The 24039-nt window shown below is 47.6% G+C and overlaps 1 protein-coding gene across 1 annotated transcript in view; it reads right to left on the bottom strand.

Moving 5' to 3' along the window:
• The window catches only part of SDK1 (sidekick cell adhesion molecule 1), a 577655-nt gene that overhangs the window by 310573 nt on the left and 243043 nt on the right, over nt 1-24039 (bottom strand). The window contains exons 3-4 of the mRNA XM_053656995.1: nt 16566-16672; nt 14288-14435 (exon numbers count right to left, since the gene is read on the bottom strand). Coding sequence (XP_053512970.1) covers nt 14288-14435; nt 16566-16608 — 191 coding nt within the window. The 5' untranslated portion in view covers nt 16609-16672. The remainder of the gene's footprint in view (nt 1-14287; nt 14436-16565; nt 16673-24039) is intronic.

Here is a 24039-nt window from a genome sequence, read left to right as displayed (position 1 = left end):
CCACAGAGCGGAGGTAAATGGTAACCCTGGTCTTCGGAGCAGGCAGTACTGGTTCCCCGATGGTTTTCCTGAACGGCCGTGAACATGGGCAGACCTCACACAGACAGTCCCTGAACACCCGAAATTGCTCGGCATAGGGAATTTGCACTAAACTAGAGTCCTCAACTATAGAAACAAAGGTCACACCTCGCACATGTGACAAAGGACATGCTTTACCTCTCGGATACAGTGATTCACCAGCTCTGATAAAGAGTGGGCACGTTCCGACTGGAGAAGGAATGACTCTTGCTGAGAGACAAACGGGTTCTAGGCTCCTCCCATCTACACGTTTCCAAGGCTAACAGTGCCACGCTGTCGGCCACGACAAAGGGCGAGCACTAAACCACGAGGACGCCCCCGAGGGTGAGGCACGGGCTGGGCTGCTACGGTTGTTTGAGCCCCGCCTTCCCATCTGTCTGCAGCACGGCCCTCCGGGGGGCCCTGACGATGGCCGTGGCAGAGGGAGCACGCACCTTCGCCCTAACGGGCTGCCGTGTTAAGTCCTCTTCCAGGGGATGTCACGGCCTCGAGCAGGCCTGGCAGCCTCTGCCCTTCTCTCCACCCGGGAATGTCACTGCTGCCCTTCCCGCAAAGGCTGCAGCTCCTCACAGCCTGTGTCTCTTCTTCTTTTTAATTACTTCATTGCTGTTCAAGCACAGTTGTCTGCATTTCCTCCCCACCACTCCCCCCACTACCCCAGCCACCCTCACCTACCTCCCCTGATTCCACCCCCTTGGTTTTGTCCATATGTCCTTTCTAGTTGTTCCCGAAAACCCTCCCCCCTTCCCCCATTACCCCTCCCACCTCCCCTGTGGTTACTGTCTGATTGTTCTTAATTTCAACCCGTGTTTCTTCTTCCTCTCTCATGTCTGTCACTTGATTTCATTATCATCCCCAAACAGAAGTCTTGTGAGGTGGACAGGCCAGTTGCTTATCACCGGTATTTTCCAGATGAGGAAAAGGAATGTCACAGAGGTCAGAGACCTGCCCCAGGACACCTGGCCACACGTGGCATCCGGGGCCAGAGCATGGCTGCGAACGCCTAGGCCCCTCGGTCCTATCACAGGCCTCCCAGGCGGCTGAGGTCAGCTCTGCCACAAACTCTCACGGAGAACCCAGAAGGCCCCGTGCAGGTGCCGAACCCCACCACTGGCTCTGCCAGTAACACAGTGTTTGTCCCTGAACCCACGGCCGCTTTCCTTTCCCATGCAGCCTCCAGGAACAGTGTGGTGAGGCTCCCTGGGCCCTCCCAGCAGAGTGCGGGGAGGATGCAGGCAGTGTCAGGGCAGATAAGAGAACCGCTCTTCCCCAGAGCCCCTGCAGAGGCCGCCCGGACACAGGCTCCCTCCCGGACAGCGGCTCCCTCCGCAGCTCATCGTAGCCCCAGCCGACAAATCAGCACAATGTCCTCATGCTGGACACTCACAGGACTGCCCTGACCCCACTTCACCTGCAAAAGAGCTGCGTCCCCCAGGCGTTAGGATGGAAGACAAGGAAGTGTGCAGCTGGTTCTCAGTCCGCCCCTCTGACGCAGACCCAGTGTCTTCCCAGAGCTGCACGTCTGCACGGCACGTCGAGTTCATAGTCTGCCCTCCACTGCTCCCACCAGCGCCATCTCAGGGACTCTGCAGGGGTGCCCTGTTCCTCCTGGCAACACCCCTCCCTTCCCACGGAGCACACCCAGTATGCACAGGATGCCCATGGTGACAGCAGTACCCTCACCCCCTGCCAAGATCCCCGGCCTGCTGCTTGTCTGTTTGACCTTCATCGACCCTCCCCGTGACCCACTGACTGATCTCTCCAGTTCGCAGGCCCCTCACAGCCCCAGGCCTAAAGCACACACGTGCCGGGGAGGGAGACACTCATGCTGTGACCTCCTCTAAGCTCTAAGCACACCTCTTCCATCCTAGGTTCCTTTCCCTACCTCCTTTGTACAAGGGAACTTCACTTTGGTACCAAGATTTCTGCCTAAAGATTCTGGGATAATGCCAGAAGAGACCAGCCTGCTGTGACAGAGTCCCCAAGGTGAGGGTATGAACTGAGCCGCACTCTGACCCCCCGGCTCAGATGCCCTCTGATACATGGGGCAACACGCATCCTGGAGCATCACCAGGAGCTGCTCAGAGGACCGTGCTCTGCGCCTGGACTGCAGATGAAACAGCATTACAAAGTCTTCTGGACTTCCTAGCTCCAGTAGGACTCCCCCAGCCCAAGTTCAAGGCGTCTGCCCTTCCCAGGGAGTCTGACTCTCTAGGAGCACCTCCCACAGACGCTGCCGGTGCAATTAGGTGCTTGTGGAACCAAAGAAGGAGCCAACGAACAAAGGAGCCCTGCTGGGGAAGAGTAACACTGACACAGATAATCTAGAAAGGAAACCAGTAAAAGTCACTTATATTCAACTGTGTGACGAACCACCCATATGCCCCACAGAAGGAAGTGCCTCCCTAATTACTCAGCCATTGATCAGACTGCCTTCCCCTTCCCCAGGGAGGAGCGCAGGGGAAGGGGCAGCGGGCAGGGCAGGCCTGCTTGTACTCAGTACCCCAAGGACCGCAACACCATCACTGAGGCTTCCTGGAAACCCACAGTTCCAAACGAGCTGATGAGCAGTCGACTTCGAATACTAATGCATCATCATGTATATAATTAGGGAATATAATGAGCAGAGGTGGGAATAATAAAAATAATACCACTGCCTTCTATTTACTTTACAGGTCAGAAAGTGTTTCACACCTATAATTTTCTCCATCAAATAAATGTTTCTTGTAATAATGCCAAGAGCTGGGTGGGGTAGCTCCTATCACCTCCATCTATCCCCGTGGCTGGGGCCGTTAAAGATGGCAGAGCTGAGACGAACACTCCGTTGTTCTGAGTCTTGGTCCAGAGAATGCCGACACTTACCACCTCCCCAGAACGATTCAAGTTCTATTATTAATTCATTTACCTTTAAACTTTTATTTGCTGATTTTTAGAGGGGGAGAGAGAGGAGGAGGAGATAGAGGAAGAGAGAGAGAGACTGGTTTGCTGTTCTGCTCATCCGTGCGTTCCTTGGTAGATTCTTGTACGTGCACAACCTTGACACATCTGGTCAATGCTCCACCCACTGACCTGCTCGTCTGCAGCATATTATTTATCTATGTATCAGAAACTCACACCAACTTGTCCAGTAAGCATGAATGATTTAGTGTGGCTGAGAACTGTGCTGAGTTGCTGGGCCTTCAAAGACAGAGAAATAATTCAGCTAAAAAATAATCAAGTGGGCAAAGTGGCTGAGTAGACGCCTTTCCAAAGAGGTAGTCACAGGGCCAACGGGCCCGTGAAGGGCTTGCCATCCCTCATCCTCCGAGAAACGCAAGTCAAAACTGCCATGAGATGTCTTCCCACCTGTGGGACGGCCATTGTCAAAAGGGCGAGGTAAGTACAGGAACGTGGAGGCAGGGAGCCTGAGCACTGTTGGCGGGAACGTGAACTGGAGCAGTCACTACACAGGACAGTTCGGGGGCTCCTCAAACAATTAGAAATGGTCACCGTGCGATCCAGTGACCCCCACCCCCGCCCTCTGGGCGCACATCCGAAGGGACTGAAGTCACTATCTGGAAGACGTCCCTCCACCCCATGTCCAGTGCAACATTATTCACAGGAGTCGAGACAGGGAAACGAGCCAAGTGTCCGTCAGTGGATGAGCAAAGAGAACAGGAGTTTTATTACTCAGCCTTAGAAAAGAAGGAAATCCTGCCGTGTGTGGCAACACGGACAGACCCTGAAAGCATTGCACTGAGTGAGCTGAGTCATAGAGAGACGGATGCCGGATGATCTCACTCCCGCGTGGATCTAAAAACCCGAACTCGCAGTCACAGAGAACAGAGTGGTGGTTGCCAAAGGCGGGCAGGAGCGGAGGAACAGTTGAAGGTGATCAGAAGGCACAAACTTCCAGTTCTCCTGGGATGTGATGTACGGCCCAGTGTCCACAGTTAACCACACTGAACTGTGCATTTGAAAGTTACTAAGAACTTAAAACTTCTCACTGCCACCACCACAACAAAAAAATTGTAACTATGTGCGGTGATGAATGTTAACTAAACTTGTCGTGATAATCATTTCTTAATTTAGACATACATCAAAGCATTTTTGTACACCTTAAATAATACATGGTTATATGTCGATTACATCACACTGAAACTGGGGGGTGGGTGTCGCTTTGTTTCAAGGGAGTAAAGTTAGCAGTAAACAACCAGCCACATGCAAGGGGGTGAGTGGACCCGTGACAGCCGTGGAGAGACATATTATTCAGCAGTTTATACACTATATGCATTAAAAATGGCTCTTGCTCATGATTGGTGCCATTTCAAAACACAATGTAGATACAGATTTAAGAGCTAAAAAAAGAACAAGGTATGATTTAACTAACACATTACAGGCTTGGCAACTTCGGAATTTATTGTTCATTAAAACTGTATTTTAATTATCCAAGTTTTAATTAAAGTATTAAGTAGAGTTGGTGAAATGCAATTATGGGCAACTGACTTAAGATGTATAATAGGCTAATATTTGTGAAGAAATGCATTATTGTCACAGATTTGCTCATGCAAAATTAAGTAGTATTTATTTTCAAATGAAAAATTGGTACAGAGAATATTAAACTCTTGTCATTAAAGTTAAACACTACATTGGCAACTCAAATGGAACCAGGTAATTCTAAGACGCCCTTCCCTCAGACTAGTCGGTTGGCATGGGAAGGGTCCCCCCTCTCCCAGAGCGGTGGCCTGCACGTGCCCAGCAAACACTGCCAGAGAGAAGATGCCAGGACGGCCTTCACCGAGTCCATCTGCGTCCGGCGTCGCGGGCCTCGACATCTGTGTGGTCTGTGCAGGAGCTAAGGCTTCCTGGGCAGAGCACCCTGAGCCCTTCTCCAGCACCTTCTCACCCAGGTCCCTCCCAGCTGGCTAAGTCCCAGGAGACATCTATACGCACAACCACAGGCAGGGCCATGTCTATGCAGGACACCTTTGAGGTCAGATCAGGACATGATTTTCGGGGCAACATATAGCAGGTGGTCTTTCAGTTCCTCAAATATTAGTTGGTAAATGACTTGTCACTGGTTTTCTCATGTTGAATCTCAGGACGAGCCCGGCAGGAGAGCACTCTCACACTTCCACATGGAGTGGAGGCACTGGGTGGGGGCGAGGGGGCTCTGTGACCTACCCAGGGTAGACGACCTCCTGGGGAGGTGTCTTCGTCCATGAGGGCCATATAACTAAACACCATGGACTAGGTCACTTACACACAAAACACCTATGTCTCACAGTTTTGCAACCTGGAAGTCCAAGATCTAGGTGCTGGTGGATTGGGTGTCTGGTGGAGCCTGCTTCCTGGTTCCTGGCTGGTGTCTGCTCACTGTCCTCACGTGGCGGAAGGGTGAGGAGCTCTCTGGGGTCTCTTTATAAGGGAACAGATGCCGTGATGAGGCTCCACCCCACAATTAAGCCCCTCCTAACACCATGCCAGGGAACAGGTTTCATCATTTTAGGGCGTATCCCTACAATGACCTCTCTGGACACGACCCCATTCTCTCCATTGTTCCTTCTGGAACGCTTCTTGGATGTCTGTTGGTTGTTCTAGCCTTCATGTCTCTCAGCCCACCTTCCCTGTTCGCCATCTTTTTATCTCAGATCTACCAGAATAACGTTTCTCATTCCAGCTGCATGTTGTCATCTCTTTCACCCATTCAGTTAACTTTTTATAATAAATAATTATAGTTTTCACTTCAGTACGTTTAGTTTCTTCTCATTTGGTTCTTTGTAAAACCAGCACATTAAAAGATGTTCAACACCATCAGCCATTAGAGAAATGCAAATTAAAAACACAACAAGTTATAATTACACACCTATCAGGATGGCTGGAACACAAACCAGTGACAACGTCAATGCTAGTGAGGGAGCAGAGAAACTGGACACTCAGAATTGCTGGTGGGGACACAGAATGGTACAGATACTCTGCAAAACACTTCAGCTGTTATTAAAAAACTGCCCTGGCTGCTGTGGCTCAGTGGATTGAGTGCCAGACTGTGAAGCAAATGGTCGCTGGTTTGATTCCCGGTCAGGGCACAGGCCTGGGATATGGGCCGGGTCCCCAGTAGGGGGCGTGAGAGACAACCACACATTGGTGTTTCTCTCTCCCCCTCTCCAAAAACAACCAACCAACCAACCAAACAAACAAACAAATAAATGTTTCAAAAATTGTTATTAAAAAAATGAACATGCAATCACCATGCAACTCAGCCATTGCCCTCCTGGGCATTTATTCAAGAGAAACAAAGATGTACCTGCATGAAAACCTGTACAAGAATGTTCACAGCAGCTTTGTTCACAATGGCGAAAAACTGGAATTGACCCAAATGTCCCTCCACAGGTGGTGGCTATGCAGACTGTGGCAGGCCCACACCATGGACACCAGACAAGAAAAAGGAACCAACTAGTGTTCCATGTGGAGGCTGACGAGTCAGTGAAGGATGCCGAGTGGAGAAGCCAACCCCGCAGTGGTGGCGGGCATGGCTCCGTTCACATCACAGTCTCTGAGAGGCAGAAGCACAGACATGGAGGACACAGTGGTGACTGCCCGGGGTTAGGGTGGGGGTGAGGGCTGAAGGAAGGGGGTTCCTTGGGTGATGGGAAGGCTCCCGTCCCGACTGCAGCCAGGTCAGTACCCTGGTTGTGAGGCTGTGGCTCAGTGTCACATGTTCTGACCACTTGGGGAAACCGGGCAGAGGGTACAGGGGATCTCCCTGTGCTATTTCTTACAACTGCATGGGAATCTATGACTAACTCAAAATGCTGTGTTTAACTGAAAATGGAAAAAAAAAAGACATACTATATGACTCCACTTAACTGAGGACCTAGAAACAGCTTCATAGAGACAGAGGGGAGAATGGATGGCGGTGCAGGGGGAGGGGTGGTGGGGATGGGATAGCCTCAGCTTTATAGGACCAAAGAGTCCGGGGGGTGGTACAATGTGATGAACTTGATACCATTGAGCTGCAGATTGGAGAACAACTAAGAGGGTAAATTTCATGTTATGAATATTTTACCACAATTTTCAAAAAGCCCACACGTGCTTCAAAGACCCCTCTCTGTGCAGGGAATAGAGTCCAGATTCCTTCCTGCTTTCTGGGGCCTCCAGGCCCGCATCCTTTGCAGGCCACTCCTCTTTGCACCCTGCCCCTTCACGGCACCCTAACAGACCGTGGCCCCTCGGCTGAGCAGACACGAGCCCTCCCCACCTTTTGTGTGCATCTGCCCCTCTGACAAGAACATCGGCCTCCGGACCCGCGTGGCTGGCCCTCATCCGATACCACCCTGGGAAGGCAGACAGCACCGAGGGGAGCGCCGGCTTGGGAGCCAAGCAGCGCCCACACGGTCAGCTCCTGGCCTCCCTCTGCCTTAGTTCGTATCAGAAAAGTGAGAACAATACCAGTGCAGCTCATTGGGCTGCTGGGAGGATCAAATGAATCATTATGTAGGCAACATTTAAAACAGTGCCTGGCACTCAACAATATTAATAATTACTGTTATTAAATACCATGCTGAGACTATCACAGAAATTATGTGGAATAAAAGAAGCCAGACACAAAAGATTGCATATTCTATGATCCCATTAATAAGAAATTCCAGAACAGCCCCAACTAACCTGTGTTAATAAGAATCGGACTAGTGGGTGGGTGCGTGGTAAGGGGGAGGGGCACCAACTGCAGGAGGGGACCTGACTGGGATGGTGATTACAGCCACGCGTTATAAGCCATCGACCCCTGTGCTGCAAGCCTGTGCACTGTGCTGTGTACAAATTATTAGGACTCAGGAAAGTGATTGTTACAATGTTACCCGCTCAGAGAGGCTGTCTGCAACCCCTCACTGCGGAGTGGCAGCCACCCTCCCTCCCCCGCTCAGTTCCCTCTCACCCCGCCCCACTCATCCCTCTCGTGAGGTCCACCCTGCCCCGACAGTATCCTGTTTATTAACCTGTTTCCACACTGGGCCATAACTCACTGACGGCAGCACCTCCAAAGCCTCACTCCAGTCCCTGACCAGGCACTAAGTAAGCGCTCGGTGGACACCTCCTGAGTGGGTGGACTAAGGGACGGAGGGGGACGTGCGGAACTGGCCATGAGCACCCTTGCAGAGCATCTCTCAGGGGTCGCTTAGTACACCTGCCTCACCCTGAGAAACTGAGGTGGAGGAGAGGATGGCGTCTGCCCAAGGTCAGGGTTAGTGAGGAAGCAGGTCTGGAGCCGGTATCACCTAGTCTTTTCTGCTTACAGCAAATATGGCTCAATTCACTGGTACAGAATACTCTATAAACATTCACAAAATGCCCATAAAATATAATATATAATTTTTGAAAGCGTACTCTTTTGAAAGCCCAGTTAACTATAAAAATATCATTACAACCAGATCTCCTTCATTCAGTCATTAAGTTGTGACTTCCAATACAAGTGCTAATTTAAACAAACCCTTCCTGAAGCAATTGCGATGAAATGGCAATGAGTTAGTGGGTGTTCCAGTATTTAAGCATGAACAATTATGAGTCAGACAGCTTCGAAGTCACCTGGGATGCGGTTTACTGCCCATACTTCACAATTCAGATCATGCCTCGCAAGTTGCCTCGCAAAGCTGGCTGGAGGTTTAAAATATTTACTCTATAAACTTCGCATTCCCAGGAAAACCCACGCGAGCACACTGTGCTCACACATTCCTGTCAGGTAGGCTACAGGATGCAATTTGAGCACAAGAACCTGCAATTAAGGAAAAGAATGGCATCGTACTGAACAAGTTTTTGCGTCCTAATCTGATAACTGCTGCCATAAATTACCTCCTGTAGGTAAGAGCAGCACTACACGACATCAACATTCACATTTCGTATTTGGAGAAATAAAAGGAAACAAATAACATATATCTACACCAAAATAGCACAGCACAATTTTAGCATCAAATCAGACTCCATTTGCAAGGACAAGGCTACCCTGACCTTTGATATGCAAAGACAGCACACCAATGTCCGGTTCAGTGCAGTTGAAAAATAAACACACGCTCTTTCATCTCAGATAAACAAAGCCCAGAATCTCCTGTTCAAAATTCTCAGTACAATGTAGTCGCCATTCTTTCCCAATATTGTTTTGCTCCCCAAGTTATATTTCCCCTTCGCTGACGCTGTTCTCTCCCTCTCTGGGGAGGAAGTTTGCAGACTCTACCTGACTCTGCTTCAGGTCCATTCATCCCTTCGGCCGCGCCAGCGTGGTACACCTGTTAGGCACCGCACCGTGTGGAGTTACAACACAGAGGTTCAGATGGTCAACACCCAGGGGAGGGTACCACTACCTGAAGAGACAGGGACTGCACATGTGACCCAGGGTCATGACCCTCACCAGCTGGAGTCTGAAGGCGAGATGTTCACAGAAAGAGCGGCCAGCGTTTGGCGTGTGCGGGCCACTAAACTGGACTGCACGCTGCAAAGCCTCGGCCTTGTCCTTTTCCCCTACTGTCTCGCCTCACCACTTCCCTATTGTTTCTGTGCGCTCCATCCCCCTTCGCCTGTTAACTCACATACTCACGCGTTCCAGGAATTAGGACCTGGACAACCTGGGGAGGCCAGTGAAGTTGACTTGCCCCCTGCTCCTTGTGCCTGGGAAGCAGTCTGGTTATGAGCCAGTCCTCTCCTTCCAGTTCAGTTCCATGTTCTGTAAATACTCTGATACATTTTCTCTTTCTTAGTCAGTTATCTTCTGTGACTTTTAGCCAAGAGCATCTTTGCTGATGTGGCCACCTCTTTGGGCTTTGCTCACTGGCTTGTACTGTCCATACCAGGCTTTAAAGACCTCTATACACCGTCACTGCACCAATGCCCCATCTGTTTGCTGACTCCAAGTCTGTCTGATGTGTATGACCGTCTAAGCCTTGGATCTTCTTGTCCATCTCAAACCTACGCATCTCAAACCTATGCCTTCAACACAGATTTTAGACTCCACCACCAACCCCACAAACACACACAAAACTCACTTCACCCAAACTGTCCCCAGTGGTGACTCTACCCGCAAGTCTTAGGGATACGTGGCTCCCACCTTCTGCCATGCCCCACACCCAGCCCAGTGGGAAACCCCACTGACTCTGCTTCCAAACCTTTGCCATCTGACCTTCTTACCACCACCACCCAGACCGCCCTGACCGGAGCTGCCTGGGTCACTGTGGTAAAGCATCGCCCAGGCCTCCCGGCTGCCTGTTCTGTCATCCACCAGTCTGTGCACAACACGATTCTTAACGGAAGAATCCTAGGTGAGACTGTGCTGCTGTTCTGCTTGAATTCTCAGTCATGGCCAAAGTGTACACCACGGCCAAGCAGCCTGTGCCTATAGTTCTGGCCGCTGCCACCTAGCAGCCCTTCCTCTGCAGCCCTTCCCCAGCTCCACACCATCCCAGGGGCTTCCTGGAGCCCCGACCTCAGGGCCTTTGCACTTGCTGTCCTCACGGACACACCCCATGCCTCCCCCCTTGATTCACCCAGGCTCTGCTCATATGGTTTATTGTCAGAGGCCCCCTCTGATTCCATATCTAAAACAGCACCCCCGGCCCGTGTCACCTGCTTCACTTCGTCCTCTCTGTGTCACCGGCTGGCATGTCGGATTCGCATCCCCTAGGGAGTTCCCTCCCACCCGCATGGAGCGGCTTTCTTTCGTTCCTGCTGTCTCTCTGGAGCCTGCAGTGGTACCCGGCCCACAGTCTGCCCTCAACATTTGCTGGGTGAGTGAATGGAGAAAATGCCCACAGTGCAGCCTGGACTTTGTACGCATTTCTTTTTATAAACATTTGTGTTGAATTTATTGGGGTGACACTGGGTAATAAAATTACACAGGCTTCAAGTGCACGGTTCTGTAGCACGTCACCTGTCCACTGCATGCACCATGTGCTCACTGCCCCAGCCAGTGACTCGGTCAGCCTTTCTCCAGAGCCACCACCAGGACACTCACCAGCTACTTTTCTGGGGACGGTGATCAATTCCGCTGCCACTTCTCCCACACAATTTAAACCTCCTCACTGAACAAACGTCTAGCTCAAGAACAAAGAGGCTGCCAGCGACTGGGTGTCAGATCCTGCACGTGGTAACCCCTCCGCTCCGACCCCAGTTGCTGCCCACCTTGTGCTAAGGCACCCGGTGACCCCTACCTAGGGAGAGCCCCCATCTCCACCCCCTACCTCCGAGTTCCACACAGCCTGGGCCTTAATTGGAAGGCCACGCCTGTCTCCTCTTTGTGAGACATTTCTAAAGCGAGTGACCAACAGACTGGGGATGAGAAGACCCACAGGCACACAGAGGCACGCTCTGCGTTGACGTGCACACGAGTGTTTGTAGGTGCCCGTGACTCAGGGTGGCCCATCCTAACCTATGGTGCTTCGGATTGAAAGCTGGTGTTACAGAAAAGGAGGAAAAAAACAAACAAACTAAGGCAGTGTATGACAAAAATAAATCAAAAGCACAAGGAAAGGTCAGTGGAATAAAGTACAAGGAAAAGTTAGCCTGATGCAGTATGAGACTAGAGTCAGGCGGACTGGGTTTGAACGCTGGCTCTGCCAGTTGCCAGATGTGTGCCCTTGGACCGTCGTTTAGCACCTCCCGTCCTCTGTTCGGAGAGCTCCCAGTGGAGCTCAGTACACCTGCCTCAGAAGGCACTTGTAAGAATTAGAGAAGACACGCTTAAAGTAGCAACCCAATACATAGTAGCTGCTGTTAAAATTATTAATGGGCTCCTGCCTGGTGTAGCTCAGTGGATTGAACACGGGCCTGCAAACCAAGCAACCGTGGTTCAATTCCCAGTCAGGGCACATGCCTGGGTTGCAGGCCAGTTCCCAGCGGGGGACACACGAGAGGCAACCACACATTGACATTTCTCTCCCTCTCTCCTCCCCTTCCCCTCTAAAGATAAATAAATAAAATCTTTTAAAAAATTATTAATGGACTAAGCAACTAATTTTTCAAGTTAGGAAACATTAGACTTACTGTTTCCCTTGAAAATGAAAACAATCATTTCATCGTGCGCCCAGAGCTAACACAGCGAAGGTTATGAGATAAGGTTGAAAACCGTGCCAGAGGCCTGACTGCAGATGCTCAGGTCAAAAGCAGGTGCAGAAGGCTGCCCTGTTGCAACACGAGGGGCACGTTTTGGGGCCAACGTTCCCATTGTGGAATAGGGCCTCTGACCCTTGTCTGCCAACCCTCTGGACGGGGCAGTGTGAAACCCCCCTCCATGGGTGGGCTGAAGCTGAACTTCCCTGCAAGTGGAAAGTAACATGTCTCTGGTGACGAGACGCGTGTGGAGGAGACCAAGTACGGACCGAGTTGTGACACCTCGCACAGCAGGTACTTAGCATGGATGAGGGTGGCGATGAGGTGGAAAATATGTAGCTGAAGGGCCCTGCAAAGGTGTAAATATCCACCATCAGCTTCCCCTCATCTCTTTATTAGGAAAAGGCGCACGGGATGCTCCTCTGCTGAGACTGGAGGCAATCGGCAGCGTCACAGCTGTGAGCAGACCATGTGTCTGGTGTGACACGGAGCTAAAGCCCCACCAGTGTCTTTACATTATTAGCTCATCAGGAAGTAAACAGTCTTTAGCAAGAATCCTCAGGTTAAGAAAAAAGCTTATAAAATTAAGAGTTGTAATTTCATTCCACACCCTCTCGTCCTTGTCCTTGGATACACATTGTCGCCTGAATATATGCAGAGTGCAGGTTAACGAATGAGTTACCATATCCTCATCTGCTACTGAACTAAAGTACTCCTCCCACGCCGCCAGCTGAGGCCCCACGGACGTGCACGAGAAGCCCCCGCCGCGGAGAGCAACCAACTGCTCGCTCACTCAATCGCCCACCCCTCCCAGGCCAGCTCTTCCCAGGACTCACCCCAGCTCAGCCCGGCCACACTGCGCCACTCAGCGTGAGACCCCCTGAGACATTTCACAGGAAACTGGCTGTGTCGCCCTCCTTTCAGCCAGTCTCTGAGAGACCGGGGGACGGATTGCTCCTCTTTGTTTCACTCCAACTCGAGTCATGTGTTAAAATTGGGATCAGTATAGAGGTGGATACCTAAGCAATTTTTTAATAAACTAAAAAAGGGATAGCAGTTATCCTACTTCTAAGGTAACTGCTCTTTTACTAAAATTAAAATATGGCATATATATATATATATTTGCCATATAAATATGGCAAATATATATATATATATTTCAATCTCTTTCCTATTCCCAGTAACCAAAATAGAAACATTTGCTAGAGAAACTTGAGGACAGCCTCGGTCTGAGCAGGGTTCAGCTGCCCAGGTGGGAAGCGGTGAGGCTGGCCTCACGGAGGGGCTCCACGCTGCTCCGGTGGGGGAAGCAGGCTTCGCACCCACAGGCCCTGTCGTCCGAAACCCACCCGCACGTCGCCTTGCACGGGTCCCTTCTGGAAAACAAGCCAGAGCGTTTCTGCTCAGGGATTTTGGTCTCCGTGCAGCCGTCTGATGGCTGGTAGCGGCATGGTTCTCTTGGACACTCGCCTCTGAAACCCTGAAATGTGACGCATCGTCTTTAAATTGCGCGGCAAGAGGCCAGTTATGGAATATATGCTAAATGTCCTTTTTAATCACTCAGAGCTAAATGAAGAAAATCTGTTTGCCATTAGGTAAATAAATTTAACGTGGGATAGTCAGAACGCCTTGAAATAATGCTTAACTAATCACAAAGTGGCTCTTCTGCAATAGATGGGCGAACCACTAATTAGATGAAGGGAAATAAAACTGCCGGCAGGATAAAAGGGTAAATAGCAATAAGCAGCAATTACTGCATTACCATCAAAGAAAGTGGTATCCGACAGCAAGAAGAGGAAAAACCCCAGTGCTGTCAGTAAACGCCGCAACTCACCGAATTCGTACTTGGAGTTAAACGCAACTCAGGGTTGACCAAGGTCTCAAAGATCTCGTTCAAACAGGGTGTCTCGTGCTGTGAGGAGTAGGGAAGGGTGTGCTCGAACTAAGAATTATGGTACCTGGCTGCTTTCTTAAGCTCTCACAAGTTTCCACGCCAAGCTTAATGTCGCGGTCCCTTAAGGTGTGGGGCAAGGCTACTGACTACCTTATTCTGTTCAAAGACCAGGCAGTAAACTTAGTATGTGAACAGTGCCAACAAGTGCCATGGTTTGTACTTTAAGCGCAAAGGTTTGAAACAACTCACATTCGGTTGCTGGGAATAATCTTGTGTCCTTCTCTGAACCAGGTCACTTGAGGCCTGGGGTAGCTGCTGATGGGCGGTAAGTTGAGAACTGCTGCCTGTCCCTCAGGGACCATTTTCCTCTGCTCCGCATCCACGAAATTTCCCATATCTGCAGGGAAGAAACAGGCCTTTTAAGTTCTAGGAAACTCATTTCTGAGGGGGAGGGGCCCAAGACGGAAGTAATTGTAGTTCCCAGCAGGTACCTCTGTCGCCACCCTGGAGTGGGGAGACAGAGACTGAGCGGTGGTTGCGGGGGCACCCAGGACACAGACTGGTTGGTGGGGGCAGCCCTGGGGGAGCCTCCCGGGCTGGCTGTGCTGCTGTGGCCATGCAGTGAGCCGCGGCTGAACACTCGCTCACGCCCACTGGGCCTGCTGACAGGCTTCCCAGAGCCCCAGGAACAGCTTTCAGACGCGGTACTAAAGAGCTCTTACCTTAGACCTCGCTCAGCTCCCCAGTCTCTCCAGCTCGTTTCACCCCAGCACCCATGGGCGCCCTAATCAGTGTCTCCTTCTCTTCATTTCTGGGGTGACTGTCTCCCTCAGAGATCTTTTGGGAGAAATAATTTTTAACCCCTGATTCATTTTTGGAGGGTTCTCCAAACCCCAACTGCTGCCTTAGTTTGGGGTAGGTAGGTTTGATGCCAGTCTTTGAGTTACCTGTTACCAATTTTTAAAAATGGGGTCATGGGGTGAAAAACAGTCACTAGAATGTGGGTATAAGTGGCCAATTTTTAAATTAGTACCATTTGAAATTTGTGACAGATCTGTGTGAACGTGCATAGGTCTGGTGCATATACTATATTTGCCCGAATGTATAGAAATATGAAATAGTCCACTGAATATCTCTATTATCAACGGCTTTTTGATTAAAAAACAATTTCCTATATTATAAGCAGTATTTAATATTCTAGGAAAAAGGTAAACTAATTAAACAGATTAGGAAAACATTCCTGGTTATATTAAAGTAAAATTTGTTATCAAAGAGAAGAGATAAGAGAAAATGTAAGAGATAAAGGATAGAAACAAGGAGATAAATAATTAAATGAGAAGAAGTCTAAAATTTAATTTTATAAAGTAGAATTTACTGTAAATTGTAAATAAATTCCAAGCTATTAACTTATTCAAACATGTTAGTGGTATGATTTTATTTAGTGTGTTTCCAATTTTTCAGTTGAAAAAATTTGAAATTATTCTGCAGACAGATTTAGCTGAGTGACTTCACCATCACAATTCAGAAAAATTCATGCCTTCCTAGCAAACAAAAATATGACTAAATATGTGTTAGCAGCTGCATCTCACTCCAGCACTAGTAATTACGGAACAGTAAAATAACTGGAAATGATTTCACCTCATACACTCAGCAGTCACACTGAAGACCACAGGCCCTAACGGGGCCAAAATGACACGTGAGAGAACTGTTGCCGGCTAGCACAGTCCACCGGGGGGCTCTGAAGAGTCCTCTGATTTCTTGTACGATGTATTAGTGCGTAATTTATAATTTCATAACACTTTTTATTTCTTTTACATGAAGAGATGTTTGGTAGTGAGTTCACAGTTTAATGAAGCAGACAGGCCAGTTCTCTGGTCACAGATTTTGGAATGGAAAAGCATGGAATGCTTTGCATGGGCCAACTTCCCACCCCTGTTCCTCTCCTTATGGCTATGTGAGAACTCACGCTCACAGCATCTGGACATCTCCTTTGGCTACTCCTCCAAGTTTCATCCTCGTAAATGGGCCCAACAGAGAATTAACTAAATCACTGCTACATCAATACCACCGGGGTCATTAATCCATGAACTTTTTGTTGTACAGCTAAAGGGTTTCTAAACAAATCATCATTGGAAAGGACTGATTATGAATTGATGAAATTTTATCTAACTGGGTTTATTTATTTATTTTAACAACATTTGAATCAAACTACAGTGAAAGCTAAGAGCGACTAAACTAATTTATAAAAACAGAGGGCATCTTGTTCTGTTGCTGTTTTTTAATCCTCCACCATGTTTATCGGGCCTTCAATCAGTTGCACTGAAAAGGCAGCCCTGACCTCATTAGTTCCATCGTCATCACTGGACCGGCTACACCAGCAACTTACTTATCTCTCAACCACGTTTAGCAATCGCTCTATTCCAAATAGACCCCGAGATACAATCTCAGGCCCCGGGATGGCTGAAAGTGACTCTGATCAGCACCCACAGCTGCCGCTGGGCCCCGAGATGGTTCAGTGGACACGTACATGCGACTCGAACTTCCGATCTTCTCTGCAGCAGAGCCCCCATTCTGTTTCGCACCACGCAGTGGTAGAACCCGGCATCCAGCCTCTGCAAAGACGGGATGATGTACCTGCCAAACATAAGATGCGAGTATTAGCGGGGGCCCCTCTAGAGCAGCCTGGCATCACAGCTGGGAGCTGCTCAACGGAGACTCTATTTTTGGTGAACTAATACCTATGCAATCCTTCCCTGACCTACACACTTATGCAGCTGCAGTTTACCCATTTACGCCTCCCCAACTAGCTGTAAACACGACATGAAACAGGGTCCAGATTGGTCTTGTCCATCACTGTCCCCCTGGAGTGGCCACAGTGCCGTGTGTGCAGGGGGTGTCACTCACAGCTGGTTGAAGGAATGAAAAATACAAGTAGTGAAAAACCATTACACTTAAACTGGACGTCTCAATACAAAGTCTTTGTAATTCTCTTTCTCAGAATTTCTAAAAATTATTTCTAGAACTGGCAACAGTCTTAACACAATGTGCCATGTCACTCTTCATGGGGGTTTAAACCGTGCTTCTGGAATGGGGTGCAGATGTCATTACGAGCAGTGACCTGCTGGCAAATGTGGCCTCTCCGGTCACTGCCGTGGACATCTCCCCACACAGTGTGCACGCTTCCCTTACGTCTCCACACATGGCCTTACGTTAATTTTAAAACCTGGCTGGATGGCTGAACGGTCACTTCGTTTGTATTTTCCATCCCTGTGACTATAAGTGATCGTCCTTCAAATCAACGCCTTTCAGAAAACCTCAGTAAAATTTTATAGGGGAAAAATGTGGATAGAAGATACAGTTTCCATTAGAGCCTTGCTTTAGGTTTACTGTTAGTTTTATAACTTAGGATGTTTTGAAATCCGCAAGCAAGTAGGATATATGACCCAGAACCACTTAAAGTGAGTTTTACAGCTCCGAGGCCAAAGCTTTCACACTACATAAGAGAGTACATTAATTGGTTTCTAGGCCATGTTCACAAACAAATCAAGTATCAGGCTTAAGGTTTGGGGCTGGGATATTTCTCACACATGGGAAGGCGTCTGTCATAAGAAAGGAAAGCTAAATCCCAGGTGAACGGTAACCTATTTTCCAAATAACAGAAAACAACAATGCTATCCTTCACTATGGAGATGTTCTGGGAGGAGTTCCCTCATCTTAAAAATACTTTCTCTGATGGAGTACGGTCAGAATAAGTTAAAGCAGGTACAAGGTACTACATGTGGTATGTTTTATCTGCTCAGTTCCAAAGCATACCTTGAAATCATTTAAATTCAACTAATTGCTCATCTTTTTACTCAAATATGTCCAAATAGCCTGAAAAAAAACTGATAGGCACAATTTTTAAGTGAATAAAACATTTGGACAACAATGCTAATTCAGTATTAAGCAAATATTAATTGAAGTATGTTTTCCTTCTGATAACCATCTTGAGATCCTATGGCAAGACTAATAAAATCTTTTATGAAAAATATTGCTGAGTTGTAATCTTCAAAATTTGATTCTTTTCTGAGGACTAGTTCCTCTCAAATAAAAAATTAATTAATGAATATAATCAGAATAATATTAAGCTGAACACAAGGATTTAGTGCCATTTATTTAAACTACAAATAAAACTAGAAGGACGACCAATTCTTATCACATACTATGATTATAATAAGAAGTTTTGAGATTATATCAAAACAAAGCTAACAACAGTTTGGGGAAAAGAAAGCACAGCTACTGGAGCGTGTCTGAAAACTGCACGGACAGGTTCATTGCTGCAGCAGAGCCGTTTATATGGCTGCTATTCATCCTATGATTCCTTTTTTGTAGAATCTGAAGGAGACATTAAATCCTTCCGAGTCCCTACAGTGACCCAACACACTGGTGCACAGAATAGTGCTGCCTTCCGACAACAGAGAGAAATGGCTACGAAATGCAGTGTTAGGCATATGCTGTTTTGTACCATGTCTTTAGTTGACTATCACCAGGGGGGAAAATATACAAAAAAGTTGCAAAGTACTCCACCTATTATAAGAATTCTTATACAAATTATGTTCACCTAACAGATGGGAATATTCATGGCATGCCTACTGTTTATAAACACATTTTTAAGCAGGGGAAGTTCCCTGGCTCTTTATAAGAAAATATGATAAAAATCTCAGAACCATATGCCACTAAAATGTGGAAAATGCTGCTCCAGTTTCAAATAAACACGGCAGGGAACGTCTACAGCCAACGCATCACGGCGCAATTCTGCTGGGCTGCCAGAGTGCTTTCCAGGCTAGTTCATTACCAGGAAGAGCAAATTAAAGAGAAATGAACAAAATCACAATAAAACCAAGGGTTTGAATGTCTTTTCTGCTAAGTAGGAGAACACCACCTGGGTTCTGAACTACCACTCAGAAGGGGCCACAGGGGCAGCAACAGAAACCTCCAGGAAGAAGCATTAGGGCCACTTCAGCCCAGAGCGATTACTTTGCCTGGCCCTTGCTGGAGTGGACAGCGGGCGTTCGTAGTCTCCCAGGATCTGCCCCACATTCCTGCATTTGGAGAATGTGCCCCTGCCTGAGTCTTGGTGAGGCAGACCCGAGATGCCCGCGGTCACTCATGTCGTGGACTCTGCGATCTGGGGCTGGGATGCAGACTTATAGGATGGCAGTGGTGGTGGGTGCTGCGGAGCCCTGGACCGGGGAGCAGTTCACATGTCCTGTACCAAGTGGGGCAGTGTCCCTAGCCGTGGTCCTGGCAGTGGTACCCACAGCCCTGTGTCACCAGCATCAGGACATTGGCTTCAATAAAAAGAAAAGTAGCTTGCTCCACTAACTCTGTCCTACGAAGTCCTTGTAGAAACTGACTGACTGACCTCTTGGAGCGGACTCTGGTGGGTGGCACTGAGTAGCAGGTGCAAGTGACACCGAGGTCCAAGGAACAGACTCCATTTGACCCTCTGGTGTTCCGTTTCAACAGCCCTCCGGACCTGCCTTGCATCTGAGCCACGACTGCGGCCGCCACTCCCCACGGCCAGGACTGGCTCCACACTGGGGCGGTGGACCGCACCCTTCCCCAACCCTCGCCTCATGCTCCCGGCTTCTCGTTCTGACAGTTCTTTGGCACCAGAATATGTATGTGGCATTCATGCCTGGTTGACCAGCCACGCAGGCTGACAACCAGGGACCAAACTCAGCAAGCGAGGGAGGAAGTTCAAAGATGAATCTTTCCTCCTTTCACCCTTCAGGCTATTCAGCTCTGAGACTCACTTCACAAGGCTCCTTAAGTCCCCAGTGGGATTTAGCTGGAGCCATCCGTGATGACCATCAGCTCGGTAAAGTCCCCATCTGGGTTTTACGTGGGCTGCTCTGCATCGCTCCTGCCTTTGCCCCCCGCTGCCTGAGAGCGCACCCCCAAGTGGGTGACCTCGTGCAAACCTGTGCCTCCAGCACTGTGTTCAAAGAATCCCAGGTTCTTACACAGAACTGACCTGTCCGATTTGTTGTGAGTACTTTTCTGGTTTGTTATTTGCCTTTTTTTAAAAAAAGATTTTATTTATTTATCTTTAGAGGGGAAGGGAAGGAGAGAGGGAGAGAAATATCAATGTATGGTTGCCTGTCATGAGTCCCCTGCTGGGAACTGGCCAGCAACCCAGGCATGTGCCCCGACTGGGAATTGAACAGCGATCATCTGGTTCGCAGGCCCACACTAAATCCACTGAGCTACACCAGCCAGGGCCATTATTTGCCTTTTCATTTGTAATGATTATTTAAGCATACACTGTCAAATTGGATATGGCTCTCTGTGATCTGTTTTTGGTGAATTTTTCCAATACTTTTTATACTTTGTCTTGATATATTTGTGAACCATTAACCTTTGTTTTCCTATAATTTTTAAATTTAACTCTTAAATGTATCTAAATTTCATTTTGGCGTTTGTTATAAAATGAGGGTCCATTTTTCAATGTTGTTTCCAAATAACTGATTTCTTTACCATTGGTTCTAATGCTCGTTTGAGTTTATGTATTTTTATGTATACAATGGTCTAGTTTGAACTCCCTTCTGGAATATTTATATTTATGCCACTAGCATGTTAGTGAATTACTGAGGCATTCTAATATGCTCCTGGAAGGGGAAATTCCTCCCTATTATTCACCTTCTGTTTTAAGATTCTCTGGCATATTTTTCTGTTTATGTTTCTAAATGAGCTCTGCAACCACCTCATGAATCAAGTTACCCCCCCAAAAAAAATCGCACTGGGATTTCTATTGAAATGATGCTAAACTTCTACCATAATTTCAAAGGAATTGACATTTATACAATGTTTACATTTCCTATCTAGGACACTCTTTTATATAAGTGATGTTTACTACTTTTCTTTTTTTAAATATATTTTATTAATTATGCCATTACAGTTGTTCTATTTCCCCCCTTCATTCCCCTCCACCCTGCACACCCCTCCCTCACCATTCCTCCCCCATTTAGTTTATGACCACGTGTCTCAAGTTCTTTAGATTCTATATTTCCCATACTATTCTTGCCCTCCCCCTATCTATTTTCTACCTACCATCTATGAAGGTTCTACTCATTTCTTACAAAGGTGATTCCTAGATATCTCATAATTTTTATTGATATTGTGAAATTTTTTGTCTTTTTACAAGGCTTAAGAAAAAGTATCTTTTCCTTTAGCAATTCCCATTCTGTACTGTGATAAGAAAGAATAAACATCCGTCAGATTTCTACCATTATCCTGCCATAGAGTGCGAACCCCGGAGACAGGCCACAGTGGAAGCTGGAAGGTTCCAGCGGTGCAGAGCATCAGCCACTCCTCCCTTTTAACAGTGGGTGGTGTGCCCAGCATTAAGAAATTCATGGCTTGGAGATTTATACTTTGAATATAACTATAAAATATTTTTTATTCCAAAACAGGAAGTAATTCAGAATAAACGTTTCTGGGGGAGAACCCAGAGGGCACCTGCCTGTCGCCCCCGCGTGTGCAGCCTTGGTGTGACAGTGAGATGGCTGTCACTTCACCCACACAGCGCCTGCGCTGACACGAGCTGGGCCCCGTCGTGCCCTCGGGCCATCACACGAGCAGCACCGAAAATGCTACTTTTTGTCAAATTTACATGATTTTCTCCTTTACTGGGCTGGCATTTTCCTAACTGCCACTGAAAGTGGAGGGTAGTAGGGATTCACATCAGGCAGGATGCAGCTGCCATTTTCGTAAAGCGCCGTGTTTTCAATTTGAACTTGGAACAGTCTCACGGAGGTTAATGCATGACAGCTGAGTGTGCTTATGGGGAGTGAGGAGATGAAAGAGGAATCTGAAAAAACAGCATGAGGTTTTTAGTGAGGTTTTATATCTTGAAAAAACGATGACAAAACGTGACGGGTCCTTGATGGCCCATCTCAGTGCCTGAAGCCCTCAGTGAACGGAAGACAGTTCATCACGTCAGCCCCAAACCATTCTGCTTCGGAAAAAACCATTTCTTCTTATCGAGTTTCTAGTGAAGTGCAAGCGAAGCACCTGCTTATTCTAATGGCCCTATGTAACGAGTCACTCCCGCCACACAGCAACGCTCTGTCTTCCGGTGGACTGTCCGGAGAGCATCGGATTACAGGCACATTCACTCACGCAGACGGCAATGCAAAAAGGGTTCTGTCTCCTCCAATATTTTCAAGTTCATGCCAAAATTGTTTTTCCATAAGTTTAAGTAGTTGCATATATAAAGTAATGTCATAGTGTATTTTTAGCTTTTTAAAAGAAAACTGTTACACCACTGTTTTAAATATATCCAATGGAATCTACAAAGTACAGTGATTTTGATATCCACATTATTGATTTTTAAAGATGAACTCTGTATCCAATCCAACTTTTATATTGTTTCTTTTTATTCTTTGAACTTGAGCATTAAATATATTTACCCCGCAGAAATTTATTCTAATGTAACATATTTTTATGTCTTAAAGATACACACTGACTTCCCATCATCCTTCTCTGAAATAAAAATATACATATAGATGGCAATTTAAAGAAAATTTCCTTTGACCAAAAGGTTCAAAGTGCTTTAAAAAACTTCATCTGGGTTACATGTTCACTGTTAATCAAAACACAATAAATGTATTACATATTTTGAAAAGTAATGATTAAACATTAAAAACTTAGGAAGTGTGTTTCTTAGTGAGATGGAAGTGACTGATTTTTCTCAATTACTTTACATTTCATTATTCAGGAAGTTACTTACTACTAGAGTGAACACAATTAGACAAAAATTAACAACAAAGAGAGGAGAAAGCACTGTGCACACGTGCGCACACAGCCCATTGGGGTCTGATGGATACATGGAAGAAGCGAGCCAGCCGAGAAGAGGTTGCCGCGCGGCTGCCGCAGAACACACTGCAGTAACAAACCAGACATGGACCTGGTGCGGAATAGTTGTTTTTCTTTGTCAACCTTAATGAAAGCGTCTTCTGCATGAATATTAGAGAAAACATAAAGCACAAACTTCCAACAGTATCAAGGAGTATCCAACAGTATCCAAACTTCCAAGGAGTATCTGCTCCTTCTGTATCAAGACAGAACACTGATCTGCAGATGTAAGGAGAACTCTGTATTCCTCCTCCCTGAAATCTGAAACCCGGCCAGGAGAAATGCAGGCAGAGGGTGCTTACCAGTAGAATATTTCTCTGCTTGTTTTAAATTTCAAACAAATCTTGGCTATTCCAATTCTAATGTATGCAAATATGAGCCAGGGAGCATCACGGGAGTGCGTTGCCTGACCAACACACACCCTCACCCGAGCTGCTGCTTGCAGGGGCTGTCTCTGCTCAGCTCTAGTTCAATGTTCCCTGAGGCACGACAGGGAACAACTGTCTTTGATGACAGTTGGGGAACAGAAAGGAAAGGTGGTTAACCCAAACCCAGTACCGCTCCTGCCGCCCACACACACAGCATACCTAAATTAGAAAACTCCAAGATTGGTCAAAATATCCCATTTCTAGTGCCATACTTTGCAGTTACAAGAAATGTGTTTAGGACTTCCAGTCAAGATGGACGTGCAGGCAGACACACTTGGCCTCCTCCTGCAACCTTGGAAAGAATTACAACCAGACCTCAAAACTAGAACCATCAGAAAACTGAGCTATACGCAAGACCAACAACCAAGGATTTAAAGAAGCCACCTTCCTCCAGACAGGTGGGGGGGGTCATGGAGATGAAGGGGCAGTGAGGTGTGAAAAGGCAGCAGTGGCTGCAGAGGTGGACCAGATGGGAGGGATACCTTTGGGACCAGGGATCCCAGACCACACAGCCCAGGGTTCCAGCACAGGGAAGACAGATCCCCATTATCTCTGCCTGTAATGCCAGCGGAGGTTGGGGCGGCAGAAGAAACTGCCAGATTTTTGCCACTTGAAGGGCCAGCACAGTCACAGAATGTAAGCAAACCTGCCTGTTCTGAGACTTAACACCAG

Source organism: Artibeus jamaicensis, unplaced genomic scaffold (genome assembly GCF_021234435.1).
Source record: "Artibeus jamaicensis isolate MK-2021 breed Jamaican fruit bat unplaced genomic scaffold, CSHL_Jam_final scaffold_3151, whole genome shotgun sequence".
Lineage (NCBI taxonomy): Eukaryota > Metazoa > Chordata > Mammalia > Chiroptera > Phyllostomidae > Artibeus > Artibeus jamaicensis.
Note: the sequence above shows the minus strand (reverse complement) of the source record. Positions and strands in the feature narration are given on the sequence as shown.